We start from the raw sequence: 18,857 nt of genomic DNA, 5'->3' as shown, positions 1-18,857 counted from the left end.
TTAAAAAAACTAAAAAAGAAATAGAAGAATACTCTAAAAATATGAAGAAGAAATGCAGTGTCCCTGGATTGGTAAAATTAAATTGTGAATACGGTTATATAAACAAAAGAAATTTACAAATTCAATGCAATTTCCATCAAATGCCCAAAGACATTCTTTACAGACCTAAAAAGAAAACAAACACAATGTATACACAAAAACGTATATGGACACAAGAGGCCACAGACAGCCAAAGCAGGCATGAGCTTAAAGAACACTACCTGAAATTTCGATACCTGACATCGACTTAATGCTATAGAGCTGTAATGACAGAGACAGCGTAAAGTCACTGCTGGGGGGACTGTCTGCACTAAACTGCTACAGTCATTATGTAAATCATCCCGGAGGTTTCTCAAAAAGTTAAACTAGTTCTACCATATGACCCATCTACACCACTCCTGGGTGTATATCCAAAGAAGTCCATAATCTATGCAGAGACACCTGCACAGCCATGTGTCTAGCTTCAATCACAATGGGAAGGGAATGAAAACAGCCTAGATTTCCATCAACCTGAAAAAGGATAATAAAAAATGTGGTACATATAGACGTTGGAGATTCTAGCTTTCAGCGTTCCTCTGTGCATAGGTAGAGAGGCATATGTATGGATGTAAGGTGAGTGTGTGAATCCAGGCATAGGTCTAGAAATTGAGAGCGAGACCATGAAAGAGGGAAAGAAATGGTGAGGAGGTAGAGGAAAGATGCAGAGCACATGTGACGTGAAGGTGAACAGGAGGCTACTGAAAGCTGCAAGGACGGGGGGACAGGAAGACAGACGGGGGGACTAATAAAGTCAAATTACATTAATAAAGAGTAAATGATACCAAACTTAAACACTGAGTCCACACAGCTACAGCCATCTGACTAACTCTCAGAAAAGGAGCGGCACAGAAATATTTAGGGGCAAAAGACAGCTTTTGAACAAACAGCAGCAGGAATCTGGACAGCTCAGGGATGGAATGGAAACGAAGCAGGATATGGTTCATTCGGTAGAATGCGCCAAGCACTCACAAAGCCCTATTCCCAGCTTCACATAAATTGAGTGTAGTGCCTGTAATATCAGAACTTGGATGTAGAATCAGGAGGATGCGATTCATGATCGTCCTCAGCTAAACGGCACGTTTAAAGCCCACCTGAGCTATGTGAGACCTTTCTCCAACAACCTCTCTTTAAAAGTTTTACAAATAGCAACCCAACATTGATCCACTGATTGATACCTTACTGTCATAGAATCAAACAGCTGAAGGAATATGACTGCCATCACATCAAATTGATACACTTCTGAACAACAACGGAAACAGCAGTCCACACGGCAGAGAATACTTGCCAGCTATTCATCTAACAAGGGATACACACACAAAAAAATGTAGTGCAATTAACTATCAAAAGAATAGATAACCCAGTCAAAAAGTGGGCAGATTCACTGACCAGATATATTTTCAGATGAGCAAATACAAACCGCCAATAAATAATAACAGACATTCAGTATCATTAACCATTTCAGAAATGTAAGTCAAACTCATAATTCCACCTCACTCCAATCACAGTAGGCACAGCTAAACATGGTAGTGCATGCCTTTAATCCCAGCACTCTGAAGGCAGAGGCACGTGGATCTCTGTAAACTCAAAACCAGCCAAAGCTACAGAAAAACCCTGTCTCAAAAACAAAAAGAAAAGAAAAGAAGAAGAAAAAGAAAAAAAGGAAAGGAGAGGGGAAGGAAAATAAAAGAAGAAAAATTGAGGGCGTAAGTATGAAGAAAGGGAAATTTGTTGGGAATGTAATTTAATCTAATCATTATGCAAATCAGCCTTGGGCATTCTTTGTAAAGTCACCATAAAGCCCAGCCTTGCTATTCCTGAGTATATAGCCAAAGGAATAAAAGTCATCGTACAATAGACATATCTGCACATCTATGTTTATGGTGGAACTATTCACTATAGCCCACATACACAAGAAGTCTGGGTACCCAACAATAGATGAGTGGACAAATGAATGTAGTATATGCACATAAGAAAGTACCCAGCCATGAAGAAGAACAAATTGTACTGCAAGAAAACAAATGGACCGAGGGACTAGCATGTTAAACAAGATAAACTTGACTCACAAGACAAGCACTGCATGTTCTCTCCGTGTGTGAAAAGTAAGGAGAAAGAAAGCAGAACATGCAAGCAAAGCAAGGGCTGAGGGTGGACCTTTGACGGCCAGCCTGCTGCCCCTGGCAGGCTACTGAAGAAACATTGCTTTCTGGTGCATGTCTAAAGGGTGACTTAATTAACCATTGTTCCCAGGAAAGAATGTGAAAGACTATCAGAGAGGTACAAGGAGGAAAGTGGAATAGAGAAAGAGGGAAAAAATTAACTAGAGGGAAATTTTTTTATCAAAGTCTGTTGCATGTTTTATGAAAATGTTTAAAATGAAAGTCATTGCTCTGTATAGGTATTGTAGGATAATAATCTTTTTTTTTTAAATCGGCTACCTTCTGGGATATAAGTTCCTAGGGGACATGAATGAGGACTGGAAATAGGATTTGGAGAAATGATGCTAAGAGATGCTGACGATAGCTCCTCACTCAGTTGTAAGAGGAGAGTGTAGTAGCAAATGCCCTTAATAAGAGTTAAGTCTGAGTTCAGTCCCTGCTAGGTCACATGCTAGCTAAATAATCTTGTTTAGGTCTCCTTTTGAATATAAGATTCCTCTCCGTTGGGAAAGAGCTACCACCTCTGAGAAGCTTCTTAACACTAATTTCATTCAAGAATGCCATAATGACCCCTTGCCTGTCCCAAAAGAAGCAAGAAACCGCAATAGAAGGCTCAGACCATAATCTCAGGAGAAAGAGCAAGATGAGATGGCCACTATGATTCCCCTGCCAGCTCTGTATATTACAAGTCAGGACAAGGAAATAAAGGTTAGCAGAGATGTCAGCTAGGCTGTCTTGCTTAAGATGAGGGGAGAAGTTTAGGGGGAGGTGAGCCAACTAACCAGTTCCCTCCCAAACAAGCTCCAAGCCCAGGGCTGGGAATTTCACAAAACGGCAGAGCTGTGTGAACATTTCCTGCCCCACCCCAGCTCCCTGACTGTCAGGGTTACCACACTGCTCACCGGTGAAGCAATTTTTCCCAGAGGTAACCATGTTTCTAGCAAGGATATGCCTATAAATGCTGGGCTTACACTGCTCTTTACAGAACACTTTGTGACTCTTTAGCTTTGGTAAGTAAGCTTCATCTTCCCTGGAGAGGAGTCTGCCTGCTAGATCTTTCATTCCTTCCCTTGGTCAACTTTCTTACAAGCCCTCTTCTTGAAGCCCTCCTAGGTTAACCTGTTCATTTTATATATCATCCTTCACTTTTTCTAAGAATATTGCACCGTAAAGTATTCTTATTTTTTACATTCCATTGATAGTCAAAATTTTGTTTTTGTATGTATGTGGTGGGGGAGCTGTCACCCTATTACATAGCACCCTACCTGTTCTTTTTATTTTGTGTTCCCCTCCTTTTCTTGCCTAACAGTGGCCATGGAAACCTGGCATCCCATTCTTTCATTCGTAACTCTTGTTTCCCTTGTTTTTAAAGAAGAGCAAGAAGATGGCCAGCAAAGGATCATCTCAGATGGAGCAGAACATAAACACCATCATCAACACCTTCCATCAGCACTCCAGGAAGCATGGACATGAAGATACCCTGAGCAAGAAGGAATTCAAAGACATGGTGAGAGCGGACTTGTCCAACTTTCTGAAGGTAAGGCTTGGCTAGTGAGAGAGGAGGGTGCAGGGTGCAGCAGTCCCAGAGCAAATCCCAGCACCAGGGGCAGTAGGGTTCTGCCACTAGAGGCACTCAAAGTTAGACATGAATTGGGAAATGGTTCAGTTGAGCATCTGCAATGTGTGGTGCCCTGTATTGGGCGGAGGGTTGTAGAAATGATCCAGGAACCCATATCCCAGTGTTGGTGACACATAATCTTAAGAACACAAGTGAATTCAATGACCTGAGAGTTGGGAGGATGGTAAGAGAGTTCTGTGGATTGTCTGTTCTGGGTAAAGCAGAAATGGGCAGCTATGATTTTAGATAGATAGATAGATAGATAGATAGATAGATAGATAGATAGATAGATAGAAAAGAGAGAGAGAGAGAGAGAAAGAGAGAGAGACCCTGTGAGTGGGTAATGTTTTAAAACCTAGTCCCTGGTAAAGGACTCAAGGGGTCTTAAAACAATGAGATGACAGGTTCAGTTGGTTCCTGGAGAAGGAAGCTAAAACCCATTACCCTTCAGAATGGGCTTTATTAGGAGAGAGAGCTTCAAGATGATGAAGGCCATAGTCCAGCCTGTAGATAAGGGAACAGTATATGCATTGTGAGGACATTAAAGAAAAAAACCATGAAGTGAGAGAATAGCAGAGAGGGCCACCATGACCAACATGAAGGGAGCAACTAAAAAAAAGGGAAGAGTGTGTGTGTGTGTGTGTGTGTGTGTGTGTGTGTGTGTGTCAGAGTCAGAGAAGTCCTTTATTGTTTTATAACTTTTCCCCAAGGGAGTGGCCATATTATGGCTAGCCTCTGTTGGCTGGTCCCCTGCCCAACTTGGGACCAAGGAAAATTGGAGAATTGTCACTATGGGAGGTATTCAGGGCAGACATATCTCTTTATAAGTGGGCACTCCAAGCAAGCAAGATATTGACTTGGGGTAGACGGAAAGTGCACATGAAGTGATGTTGAAAGATCTCGCCTCTGGATCCCTCCCTGGGTTCCACTCCATATCTTGCTATATTCACCAGAACCCATGGAAACAGGGACCTCAGACATGAACTACTCAGGTTGTAGAAAGGGGCATTGCTTAGCCAAGGTGTTCCAGCAAGTGAGTGCAAGACTTGCAGCTAGATGATGGTGAGCGGCCCCTTGATCTCCTCATCTTAGCTGAGTCTCCTCCATACTTTATCGCACACTTTGAGGTTGGCAAAGCAAACCGTGCTCTGCCACTTTAAGATCCCATGCTGCCCGGTTTCTTGGGTGCCTCCTCAACTAAGCAACCTGAACGAGCTTTAACAACTAGTTACCTCCAAGAAAGTGACTGGGGTGGGGGATGACTGCGAGAGAGACAGAGAGGAGTGAGGGGGGCATAATCCACCAGGAAGACTATGTCAGATCCAAATTCACACCTTCTCTCCTCTACCCCCAGGCTCCTACAAAATTGACCTTTCTATAAGGCGTTTCCATTTCTGTTGAAGTAATCATAAGGACAAACCATAAATATTTCTATACGTACTAATTACCTGGCCTTCAGGAAAGCAGAGTCCTAGTGCTCAGGACCGAGGGCTCTCTGGGGGAAAGTAAAAATGGAAAGTGTTTAGCAGTTGTTTAGCATCTGCTCCATCATGGATGCTCAGTACTTTATCCTTATTCTTAAATCTGACCCCTTGGCGTAGGTTTTCCTGAGCATTTGCTATCCAGCCGCTCACTGTGCTTCAGGGTTCTCTTCCCTGACCCTAACAGCCTCCCCTATTTCACCCACAGAAGGAGAAAAGAGACGACAGACTCATAAATGACATCATGGAGGACCTGGACACAAACCAAGACAATCAGCTGAGCTTTGAGGAGTGTATGATGCTCATGGCAAAGCTGATCTTCGCCTGTCATGAGAAGCTGCATGAGAACAACCCCCGTGGGCAAGGCCACAGCCATGGCAAAGGCTGTGGGAAGTAGTTAAGAGGTCAGCAGTGCAACATCTGCCCAACCGAGTCTAAAGGGAATGGCTTACTAAATGGCCTTGGTTGTGGGGCTGGGAAATAATAAAAAAAATAAAGAAAGAAGGTTTTTTTCCATGCCAGTGCTCTGAACACTGTTCCTGCTTCCTATCGCTCGCTCGTGTCCTTCCCCGGGTTGAATGCTAATAAACACCCTGCCCTTCTCTGAAGTTGAAGCTGTCCATTCAATCCTAACAAAAATAATAATAATAATAAAGCCAGCAACCTGTGACATACTGAGCCCCTAAGGCTCACCTCCCTCACCGTGTCTCTCTCCTTGACATTAGGCCTCACCACTCAGATCATAGTGCCCCTTATCACTACAGAAAATATGTGGTCCCTTCCCCAGATGCCTTCTACCTTGGTGGCATGACATGGTCTTATTTCATTTATTGCTGTGTTCCCCCCTCATGCTTCCCCCCTCCTTCTGCCCCTCCCCCTTTCCTTTCCCTTTACGAAGCCTTCCTAAAATGGACCTAAATTGGTCCGTGTCTGGGGAGGTAAACTGAGTAAGGATACATGAAGAACGGGCACAGACAAACTCTTTTCTGAATTCAAGAGAGCAGACAACTCTCCCAATAGACTTAGAATCCTAAATGTGTGTGCCGATGGGTCCCTGTGGTTCTCACATGAATGGGAATGGTAGTTACCTTCAAGTCTACTGGCTGCCTCAGGATGATGGAGTGAAAACATTCACTGTCTCAGTAAAGGGGATGAGCTCTCATCCTGACTCTGCATGTCAAACTCCCTGATTTCCATAAAAAGCTTAAACTTGGTTCACAGATCCTCTGGAGCTGGAGGATTCAGACTTTAAGTTAAAAGAACCAGATGGTCTCCAGAAGAGAAACTCCTCCAGTCCCTAAGCAGTGGGCAGGAGCTCAGCGGAGCAGGGACATTTGCAACACTTGATGAGTCCTGTTCTGCCTCCCTCAGAGTGGCTCCCATCTAAGAAACAGCGGTGCAACTTTGTTACCAGACTTAGGTTTAGTGCCTGTCTTCTTTCAGCCTGAGAAGCCATGCTCAGTCACCTGTTCCAATGAACCAATTAAAGAGGCAGATTAATAGTGAAGAAGCACAAAAGGGGGGGGGTTATTCAATGTTAGCACATTGGAAAGAAGAACAAAGAGATCAAGTGACCCCAGGGAGCCTTGAAGTTTAGATTTAAGACCAGGGGCAGCTGTACACACCTGGTGGTCTTAGTCAGGCTGTTGTCCTGCCCCTCTCTGTCTGGCTCCAATCTCTCCTGCAAGGCCACCTGACCAGCTGCCAGCATCCTGTGAAACTTCTTTCCAGGAGACAAGCTCCTTCCTCTGAGTGGCACCAGAATTCAACCTGACCTTCAGCCATAGAATCCCCTCCCAGATCACAAATGGCGGTGGTGGGTCTTCCAAGTACCAGATCTCAAACCGGAGTCCTCTAAATACACCCATGTCCTCCGTAGGGTGGGGGGTTACAGAAGTACACTGCTAAATGGAGACTGGCAATCATCAGTTCTCTCAGACAAGAGAAAAAGAGAGACTGGCCCAAAGTCATACAGTAGTAGAGGTGGTCAAAATAGTGCAGTGGGAAAGGAGCTTGAATTCCACCATTCTCTCTGCCCGCTGTCTCCCGGTGAAGCAGCAAACCTGCCGAGGGCAGATATCTACCCTCTTCCGAGAGTATTAGGTCTGCGTAAATCTGCCCTCTGCCCTACAAGTCCGTGAGTTTTAAGTAGTGAAGGGCTCAAGAACTAACTAGTTGGAAACCTTAGTAACCAATTTTTAGAAGGCTTCAGCATCTCTCCAGTGTCTGGTTTGTGCCGTGTCTCTTCTGAATCTGTTGGGAAAGAGATAAAGCCTGAGGGCTGGGAGGCTAGGGGATGGCAGAGCAGGCAGTGTTGGTTACATCTCTGCCATGACTGCTCATCACGATGTAGCAGAAAGACATCTGTGACTCTGTCTCCCACAGTGAACCACAGAGCCCCCAACAGTAGAGCCCGAGTTTCTGCCTTACTCTCAGCTTGATTCCCAACACTGATAATCAGGCCTGAGCAAATCAGCTTCCGGGCAAATGTCAACCTATGAATATTCTAAAATGTTTGCTCATGTGCTGTTTTCTCAGAGGAAGGTGTAAGAAATGGTGGCGAGGAGAGTGAGATTTAAATTCAGCAAGTGGAAATCTTCCAGATGGCCACCTCAACATTTAAAAATCAAAGTAAGGGACAGCACAGCACACTCACAGAAATATTAAACTCCTCCCCCTTTTGTTTCATTGGCCCGGTTCTACTTTAATGGCATATGCACTAGAAGTTCAAATTTGAAGAAAAAGATCTGTTGTGAAAAACAGAAAGGATTGACTATTAATCGAACCTGCTCTAGCCTCACCCTTGAGTATTTCACTCCCTCATCCCTGCCACATGGTTGAACCAACAGTGCCTACATTTCTAGTGCTCAGAACAATCATTATACTCAGCCCAGGTTGCCTTGTTATGCCTGTCCTGTATTGCTTCTAGCTACTCTCCCAATCATTCCTTGTGGAACTCCACTCACTCATGCCTCTCTCTTTAGGTGACTTATGCAAAGTCCACACCCATCCCTTTTCTTTTTAGTACACTCCCTCCTTTTCTGAACTATCCCTCAACACCCACATTAAAATTAAGCATGCATTATCTCTTCTTTAATAAACTCAGTTTCGAAAAACATAACCCTGGCTTTCTTCAGTATCTTCATTGTGCAACAATGGTTATCCCCCCACCCTTTACATCTCTAATGTGTCCCTCATAGTCCATCAGTTTCCAGCCAGTATCTGCCTCCACAAAGGTATGCCCAGTCACCCACTTCTCAACTCATCCACGGCCCCTCCATCAGGCCTACAGAATCCCACGATACTTCTGCTGTTGCATTTAAAGTACTAAATTGCAATGGAAAAAGGACAGCCTCTTCAACAAATGGTGTTGGCTCAACTGGCAGTCAGCATGCAAAAGAATGAAAATAGACCCTTTCTTATCTCCTTATACAAAGCGCAAGTGCAAGTGGATCAAAAATCTCCACATAAAACCAGGTACATTGAAACTATTAGAAAAGAAAGTGGGGAAGAGCTTAGAACACATAGGCACAGGGGAAAGTTTTCATTTGAACAGAACATTAATGGCTTGTGCTCTAAGATCAAGAATCAATAAATGGGACTTAATGAGATTGCAAAGTTTCTGTAAGGCTAAGGACACTGTCAAGAAAACAAAATGCCAGCCAACACACTGAGAAAGGATTTTTACCAATCCCACATCTAATAGAGGTCTAATATCCAATATATACAAACAACTCAAGAATTTAGACTCCAGAAAATCAGACAATCCTATTTAAAAATGGGGTACAGAGATAAATAAAGAATTTTCGATTGATGAATATCAAATGGCTGAAAAGCAACTAAAGAAATGTTCAACATCCCTAGTTATCAGGGAAATGCAAATCAAAACAACCCTGAGATTCCACCTCACACCAGTCAGAATGGCTAAGATCAAAAATTCAGATGACAGCAGATGCTGGCGACAATGCGGAGAAAGAGAAACACTCCTCCACTGTTGGTGGGGTTGTAAGCTGGTACAACCACTCTGGAAATCAGTCTGGTGGTTCCTCAGAAAATTGGACATAGTACTACCTGAAGACCCAGTTATTCCACTTCTGGACATATACCCCAGAGATGCTCCAATATTCAATAAAGACACATGCTACACCACATTCATAGAAGCCCTATTTATTATTATAAATAATAATAATAAATTATTATTATTTTCCAGAAGCTGGAAAGAACCCAGATGTCCTTCAGTAGATGAATGGATACAGAAATTGTGGTATATTTACACAATGGAGTACTACTCAGTTATTAGAAGCAATGACTTTATGAAATTCCTAGGAAAATTGATGTATCTAGAGACTATCATCCTGAGTGAGGTAACCCAGTCATGATAGAACAGACACAATATGCAGTCACTGATAATTGTATAGTAGCTCCAGAAAGCTCTGAATACCCAAGAAATAACTCACAGACAATATGAAGCTCAAAAAAGAGAAAGGCCAAAAAGTGGAAGCCTCAGTCCTTCTTAGAAAAAAAAAAAAAAACAGTAAGTGTATATCATCCTCTCAGAGAGGGGTACACCTAGACCTTAAATCATTAATAACTCAAGAGCTAAGAAGATAGCCTTGTGGCAATTTTTGCTATTTAAAAATCATTATGTTTAATTTTTACACCCAAGAAAACTTTGACTATTTCTATATTACATTTTGTTTTACATGTGCTTTATGATCATTGTAAATAGTAAGATTTCAATGCATACTGTCAAAGCTTCAAAATATCAAGTACTGACAAAAATATTTATATAGTTTTACAGTTTTATGCTAAAATACTTTTGATAAACTGTATATGTATTTCTGATTTCTTAAATAAAGTTGTAAGAAAAAAAAGAAAGTACTGAATTGTAATCGATGACAGTTGCCTTTGCTTGTTGATTTGACTGGACTTGTAAATGTCTAGGACTTATGAGGCACAACTATGAACACATTTGCTAGAGTGTTTCTAGAGATGATTGGCATGTGGGGAAGTAACTTTCGGGAAATTTTCAGCCTGAACACAGGTGATACCATCTATGGATTTGGAGCCCAGACAGGACAGAATTGGAGGGAAGACCTCCATGCACCTGAACACTCCATTCCTTTTAAGCAATGTGTCTGTAACTCGCAGCTATCAGACTTCAGCTTCTTTGGCCTTTCAATGGGGATCCAACACCAGCAGTTCTCCAGCAGGGCTTCAGCATCAAACTGGGGCTCCTGGAGCCTCTACCACTTGGGCTAATTATCTCTCAGCTTCTCCAATAGGAAGGTAGTGTTTTGGGACTACCCAGTATCCTACCATGTAAGTCCATACAGTGAACCCTCTTTCTTGTTGTATATCATCCTATTACTCCAGAGGAGTCCAATGCAAGACGCCAAATTGGCAAGTCTGACTGAGTTTTTGAAAGCAGGGACTACTGTAGTGGTCTTTTCCATACCCCTCAATACTACCACACAGAAAAACATCTTGGTTATGGCTAAAGAAGAAAGGGAGGAGAAACCTAGAGACATGTGAAGCTGAAGGCAGAGGTTTACACATGAAGGAAGCAAAGTCCTTATGGTAAGTGGCCAGTTGGGGCAGCTTTGACTTGGCATCTGAAGAACAGAGAGGACAGACTCTCCTGAGTATCAAGACGGCTTCTCCTTGCCTAGTATCTCTGTGAACTCTGAGTGTAGGTGATGATTCTAGAATTCAGGCAAATATCTCAAAGCAATCCAGTTTGGCAGAGACTTTCTGTAAATAACTAAACAGAGACAATCATGGTGACTTAGCCCCCTCCTTCCCATTAGAGAAAAATGGCCTGTTTAGGAAAGACCTCAGATCTAGATGCGTGAACACACATGTTGCTGTTCTCAACACAAAGCCACAGCTCTTGTCTTAAAACACAAGGAATAGTTTATTCTGGAGTCTTTCTGATAAGTGACTTTCCTCATCGGTTCACTTTCTGTGGTCTCAAGTTCTTTCAGAATACATTAACTGGACACTTAACAAATGACATTTCACAATTCTCCAAGAAGCCACTGCAGTGAGTAAGGATTGGCCGGGAGCTTTCAAGCCTGCAGGAAAAAACCAAATAGGTCCTTGGGTCATTTTAGCATGAAAAGGGGAAAGTAAAGCATGTGACACTAGGTGGGATTTTGAGGCTGGAATTGCACCCCATTGTAAGGCTGTCTCCGCAGAAGGGAGATGGCTTTTCTTCAATATCAGGATTTGCAGATACACCTAAATACATTCTTAAAATACTGAGATGCAATCTGAGCTAGTCAGTCTTAGCTGGTCAAGTGCAATTGAATGTATCTGAGGACCGTTTGGTTCCATTTTCACTTTTGCTTTTCCTTTTTCCAAAATTCTTTCTTTAAAAACAAACAAACAAACAAAAAACAATATCTTCCTATGTAGTCCAGTCAAGCCTCAAACTTGCTGAGGTCCTCCTGCCTTTGCTTTCTGAACACTGGGATTTATCTCCGGAAGCCACGAAGCCTAGCTAGCTAGGAGTGGGGGACCAAAATGCATTGAAGTAAAAAGCTATAGACATCTCGGGGCAGATACAAAAATGCCAGAGAGGGGGCCAAGGAATCCAGTCTTCACTTGGGAGAGCAAAGGGCAGAATAGCAAAGGATTCAGGAAACTGTCTCCATATTTGTGCTTTGTACATATCAATCTGACATTTATGGAATAGACCAGGGATTAAAATAGGCCACAAGTACACAGTCAGTTGGGGGTGGTGACGATAGTACCATAGAACAGACCTGTTGTAGTGTCAAAAGCACTTGTTTGATCGGAATATAAAATGTCCCTCAATTAGACAAGGCAACGTGAAGCTCCTATTATAATGAACCTGATAGGAATGAAGGTAAGTTAAAAAGAGACTGTCTCTCACAGTCAGACTACTGAATCAATGCACCCTGCAAAAGTGGGGAATTTCCCAGGAATCCCATAGTGGGAGAAGGAAAGGGTCCCAGCCGCAGGGGTAGTTTGGAAAAGATTTCTCACAGTTCTAACACTTGGTCAGACTACCTTACAGGATGAGACTGGAGCCCAGGGCAGGACCACATATCAACCTGTGCTGCTGAGATGTGCATTTTAATCTCACTTTAGGGCTCCAGAAGATGAACTTGAGTGTTCACTAGAGCCCCTTCTCCCTCTTTGCTCTGTGATCACATCAAACAAATCTCTTCCTACTTTCCAACATCAATTTGACCTTATTGGCTTATAGAGCATAGGTTGCAGGACCTGGCTTAGGCTCAGATTGTCACCCCTAAATTTGATACACTGGCATATATTTCTGTAACTCTTTGCTGTTTGCCCAGACCTTGCTAGGAGGAGGCCCCTGTTTGGGACAGTCTAGTGAGGCAACATTACACAACCCCAGGACCCAACCTCAGAGTTCTCCTCACCCCACCTCTCAGAGTTCCCTAAAATTCATATTTTAGAAAGTGCTGTGTTATGAATTTTGACATTCCAATTACAAAGACAGTAGCAGGAATGATGCAATTGTTGCTCAAGCTTCTCGAACTCGTGTTTTGCTCAAGACCAGGTAAGCTTCCCAGCCATATTAGAGATGTGTTTTCAAGAGACCAAGAAACAGGCCCCAGGAGAGAAACCACAGTCTTCTCACAAGCTTTCTGGTTTTTCTATTGTGAGTTCTCCAGTTTTTGCCTTCCTAACTGGAAATAGCGATGCAGACCTTAGAGTTGAGCTCAGAAAACAGAAGAGCATAAGCAGACACAGTAGGGGTTTAGGATCCCCATGTCCCATAGCCTAGGGCAACCCCACTTTAGTCTCTCTATCTATCTCTCTCTCTCTCTCTCTCTCTCTCTCTCTCTCTCTCTCTCTCTCTCTCTCTCTCTCTGTCTCTCCCTCTCCCTCTCCCTCCCTCTACCTCTCTTTCTCTCTTTCTCTCCCTCTCCCTCCCTCTACCTCTCTTTCTCTCTTTCTCTCCCTCTCCCTCCCTCCCTCCCTCCCTCCCTCCCTCTCTCTCTCTCTCTCTCTCTCCCTCCCTCCCTCTCCCTCTCTTTCTTTCTCCTCTTTTTCTCTTCCTCCTCCTCTTGCTCCTCTTGCTCTTCCTTCTCCTCCTTCTTCTATTCCTCCTCCTCCACGAATTGCTCCTCTCCTTTTCCCTCTGTCTTCTCTTGTTTATATTGCAGTACTTTCTCACTCACTGCTTTCTGGCCTCCAACACTTCCTAGTGAGATGTCGGACCTATGCTGTTAGGGTGCTGATATAGGAGCTTTGCGAAGTAATTATGAACATATCTAATCATGAAGAACTACAAGCACAGTATTTACCTCCCAAGTCTCCTCATAAGAAGAGGCAAATCACCAGAGGGAAATACAGTTGTCACTTCAAAAATTAGAATGATTTGCTATTGTGCAAACATCAAAGGCTGTATTTTATTTAGAAGAAATCCAAAGAATTGATGTTATAAAAGATCTACCAATATATTTTCTAAGGAGCCACTATCACGCAATGGAGAATTTAGCTAAAGGAGTGCTGCCTCCGAAATACCCCAAACATAAGTAAAGTGCCTGCCAGGCCTGTGGGAGCTGAGCAAAGTTTACAGGGCTAGGATGGAGATGTTTGCTCTCCAGGACTGGACAGACATTAGGCCCATCCTCAAAGAACACACCACTGACAGCTCAGGGGGGCATCGAAAGGTCACAACAGCCATCAAGCCCTGGTCTGCCATTTAGTTCCCTGTGCTCTTATCAAGGAAAGCAGAATTCTGACAGGTGGGCAAGATGATCGTGGGTAACAACTATTGGAAAAGCACAGCACCGGTGTGCTTAAGAAATGATTCTAGCGGCAGCCTTGCTGTGCAAACTTCTCATCTACCCAAGAGGCCAGACTTGCAGTCTCCTGTATCTGTTTGAATTGTAAACTGGGGCTAGGGCCTAATGGAGATTCAAGGATGATGATGCATGTGAAAGGAATAATCATAAGTTAGTGTGTATAAGTTAGTAAAATCTTCTATTCAAAGTTGGCTCTTCCTTGGCCACTAGCCACAGTTAGCTGTGACTTAGTTGTTTATTTGTTTTTAAAATAAATAGCTCTTCTTTTATTAAGATCTAAGTGTAAGAATGATTCCTCGGATCAGGAAGGCATATTATTTCTACAAAATGCTTGCACAGAGCTAGGCAGTAGAGGCCAGTCCCTTTCTATGGCCTCATTTTGCAGTTGAGAAACCTTCCAAACATGAAAAGTGTGCAGCTATTGCTGGTAAAACACTATTCTTTTTCAGTAAACATTGTTTATCTTTTAATTTTTTTTAAGATTTATTTATTCTATATAAGTACACAGTAGCTGTCTTCAGACACACCAGAAGAGGGCATCAGATCTCATTATAGATGGTTGTGAGCCACCATGTGGTTGCTGGGATTTGAACTCAGGACCTCTGGAAGAGCAGACAATGCTCTTAACCACTGAGCCATCTCCCCAGCCCATCTTTTAATTTTCTATTAATTTGTGTCTGAGTGTTTTTCCTGCATGAATGTCTGTGCACCATATGTGTACCTGGTGCTGTTGAACACCAGAAGAAGGCATCTGAAACTGGAGCTAAAGATGGTTTGTGAGCTGCCATGTGGGTGCTAGGATGCCAAACCTGTGTCCTCTGGAAGAACAGCCAGTGCTCTTAACCACTGAGTTATATCTCCAGCCTCTCAGTAAACCATTTAATAAATAGGAGGAGTACTGGCAATGTGGTGATTCTGTTTATACCATCATTACCAGAAACATACAAGTGAGACCTTGTACCTTACATGCATTCCTCATCACTAAACAGTGAAGTCTTAGCTCCATCATAATCTTGTGGGACCACCGTCCTATATGCTGTCTGCCTTTGACCAGACATCCTTATAACTATTCTTGAAAGACTTGAGAGAAGTGGGGTGTTCGCAATGGTTGCTGATGACCTGCAGGGTCTTTTGAGATAAGAGTCACTTGCAGATCATCTCCCATACTCCACAGTACTAACCAAAAGCATCTTTCCTGTATTCAGTATCAGCTGTTATTTCCTTCTGCCAGAGAACAGTGGCTGCTATTGACAGTGACATCAAAAAAGCACATAAGGTCCCTACTCTCTTGGAGCTTGCATATCCAGGAGAGCAAAACATCACACAGTGAGAAACATGTAGCCTAGGCCACCTCAGAGGGTTACAAGTCCTGCTGAAAAAAAATAAAGGAGGAAAACATATTCAAATGACTGCTAGACAAAACCCTGCTAAGGAGAGAACAATTTCAGTAAAAACTGACCATCTCTATGAGAATGTATTGGGTTAGAAAATGCTTGAAGGGGTTTTCTAGTGACACAATAATTTTTGTGTGGTGATCATCATGGAAGTCAAATTTGGGAATTCCAGAGTAGAGGTGTGGAAGGCACTTAGGAAGCTATTACAGAGGCTCGCTGGGATGATCATGTGTCAACACTCCTAGACCCATACTGTCTAGAAGCCCTCCAACTAATGTGGGGGCTGGAGATGGCAGACAGCCAAAAAGAGATTCTCAAACACTAACTTGTGGGCAGAAGGAGGACTGGCTGGCAAACACAAGATGGCCTGGAAACACAGAAGAAGGACATTGTTTCTGTCTTCTTGACTGGAGTGGGGCAAGATGAAGAAAGGTTTCCTTTGGCTGAGTTCTGAAAAGATAGGAACATCATTTCTGCATTCCCAGTGCCGTGCCGAGAAATGTGAGAAATCAGTGTCTTCTGACTTCAACAGTCCAGCTTGCTTGCTTTCAATCGTGAAGGCATCTTGTGCTGACCAAGTCAAAATGATGTGGGCCCCAAGCATTCTCATAATTGGCAGGTCTACAGCAACTGTTCCACTGAATCCAGATCCTCTGGGTGACTCCCAGGGCTCTGTTATCACAGGTCAGCTTGGCTTAGGGTGTACAAAAAGCCTGCCTGAAATGTCCCCCCCGGGAGGCCGAGAACCATCTGGATGGCATTGCAATTGCTGGCAGATTTTGGTCCAGACGTGCCAGATCCAGAGGTGGACTGTGACTTTCAGCACCTGGTGATTGTAAAGAGGCCACCTACAGTCACAAGCCTGTGGAACATCCAACCACTAACCAAAGTAAGGGCACTGACTCCTCAGCACACAAATGTGAATTCCGGGAAGAAGCAAATATGACTGAAAATCACTAGACAGGAGCTTTTCATAAGGCTTTGGGTGAAGAAATCTCTTTAATTCATTCTGAAATGATCGAAGGAGAGTACTCAAGAACAACTTCCAATCCAGGGCTCTGACTCAACAATGGCTGCCCAGGTTTTACTCACCCATGCCTCACCCTTGTGCCAGTCAGAAGCCTCACACATCGCCCCTCACCTACACCCGACTTCCCTGAAAGATCTCAGACGTAAGCCTGGATCAGGCTTCCAAGTTCAGCCCCACCCTTCCTATCAAAGGCAAAGACAGCAAGTTTCACTGCTGGGAAGTAAAGAACAAGGTGAGGCACTTGCTGAATGTCTATTACAATATGAAAGGATGGCACTGAAAACATTCAGAGTGTAATCCTGGAAGGGCAAAGGCTTCAGCTGAAAACTAAAGGATTCTTACAGTAATGTACCAACGGTGATTGGTCAACTTTAACAAATGTAGTAGATGTTGAATCACATAAAAAACCAAGCACAGGTATGTGGGAACTGTCTACGGTGTCTTCTCGCTTTTTTTAACAAATCTACAAGAGTCCCCATTTGTTAAGAGGTCTGGGGCAATTACAGCATTCTAGATACCACCTTGAAAAAATGCCTTGAAGCAGCCTTGGGGGCTGGGGGTAGTGATGGTTTTGCAATGAAGAATGGGTTTAGAGAAGTGAAGTAACTTTTCTAAGTGTAAAACTCACCTGTCTCCAGGACCCTTGCTGTTGTAAAACTGCCTAAAATCAGGAGACTTTTTATTTCAGAAAAAAAAAAAAAAAAAACCTTCCCAACCTTTTTTTTAAAAAATGATTTATGTAAGACACAGATATTCTTCTGTCAGATCCAACCTCTGGTTTTCCCCTAGTATTTATCCTAATACAATTAATTCCCAATTTTACTTTTAAAAAGCCTCCCCTCCCAGACAGGCTTGAGTCATTGTTCTCTTGCCCAGTGGAGATATATAACAAACTCTCAGACTCTAGTTTATAGCTCAGATACGTTTTATTTTAGATGTGTAGGTTGCTGACTGCTGAATTCAATCATATTTTTTCTGACTGCCTATTCTAAATCCTTGAAATATGTTCCTATAAGTTACACTTTGTAAATTAAGTGACATGCATAATTCTTGCATTTTGTACATACCTAATTTGATTTTTTTTTTTAAATCCATCTATGGTGTCTGTTTGCAGCTCAGAAAATGAAGGGATGTAATTGTTTGGCACTCTGACATATTTTTAAACTGCAAATGAAATCGATTAAACAAAAGATTTCTATACTCAAGGTCACTGTATGAAAAGCCCTATGCTAAGTTCAAGAACAAACTGGCACCTATGGCTGCTGCTCTTTGGGACTTTAGAACTGGAAGAGGTCATACACCTTTCTCAGCAATCACACTAAGGTCACTGTGCTGAAGCAGAGCATGGTACTAAAGCCAGCCAAAGAGCTGAATGACAAAAAAAAAAAAAAAAAGACTGCATGACTCTATTCTGGGTGCAGGGGTACTCAACAAAGTATATGCCCTGTCAATGAGAAGCCATGAGGAAGTAGTTGGGACTAACTTAGAGCTAGACATTTATTGGGCATCTCTGAAGCTCTGACTATCTTGCCACTTATTAGGAGGCCAGTAAGCAGGACACTCATATAGGTTTAAGCAAAGTTGGAACAGACAGCAGAAAACTAGAATGTGTGGCAAACCAGTCCCTCAGAACTACCCAAATCAGATAGAGTTTCATCTATATGTGCTCCATGATGCACAGGAGCTCCAAAAGAACACCTTGGATTTTATACACCAAGATCAATGGGATCACTGGGTCAGCCAAAGCCATGTGGGACTAATCCCTCAACTCATAGAAAGCAAGCTAATTCCCCATGCCTTCAGATGTCCCTAGATCTGATGACCAAGGTGTGTTTTCAGATCCACATTGCACCTGGACTGATAGTTCTCAGTGTGTCATTGTGAAGCAGACAGAACACAATTCACTAGACCAGAAAGACCCTACAACATACAAGACTGGGTCTGGAACAATGACCTCTTCCAAAACCCCATCGATCCAGGTTGCAAACTACTACAAAAAGACAAAGGGGGTTCTTTAGGCAGTCCCATTATTTGCAACAAATAGGGGTTATCTTTCCAGGTTTCTCTATAATATCTGAGAAATTTACCCATGTACAGCAGGAAGGAGAGTCAGAGTATTTAGATATGTGTCACCGCTGGATTCAGTGAGTCTTGGTGGTCCTAAATAGACCTGATGGTAGTATAGATATTCCCACTAGAGTCAATGGCAGGTTGGATACTGCTTTCCCAGAACATGTATAACTATTCTAGATATGAAGACACATGCAGCAGAATAAAGTCATCTGTT

The 18,857-nt window shown here is 42.9% G+C and overlaps 1 protein-coding gene across 1 annotated transcript; it reads left to right on the top strand.

Moving 5' to 3' along the window:
• The first annotated feature begins 3,214 nt into the window (after positions 1-3,214).
• LOC308420295 (protein S100-A9-like) lies at positions 3,215-5,752 on the top strand. The gene is made up of 3 exons (XM_080916248.1): positions 3,215-3,244; positions 3,607-3,771; positions 5,542-5,752. The coding sequence occupies exons 2-3, from the start codon at positions 3,619-3,621 to the stop codon at positions 5,728-5,730; spliced, it is 342 nt and encodes a 113-aa protein (XP_080772374.1). The 5' UTR covers positions 3,215-3,244; positions 3,607-3,618; the 3' UTR covers positions 5,731-5,752.
• The last annotated feature ends 13,105 nt before the right edge of the window (positions 5,753-18,857 follow it).

Source organism: Micromys minutus (genome assembly GCF_963924665.1).
Source record: "Micromys minutus genome assembly, chromosome: 4".
NCBI classification, from domain to species: Eukaryota; Metazoa; Chordata; class Mammalia; order Rodentia; family Muridae; genus Micromys; species Micromys minutus.
This window is presented reverse-complemented; position numbering and strand designations above follow the sequence as displayed.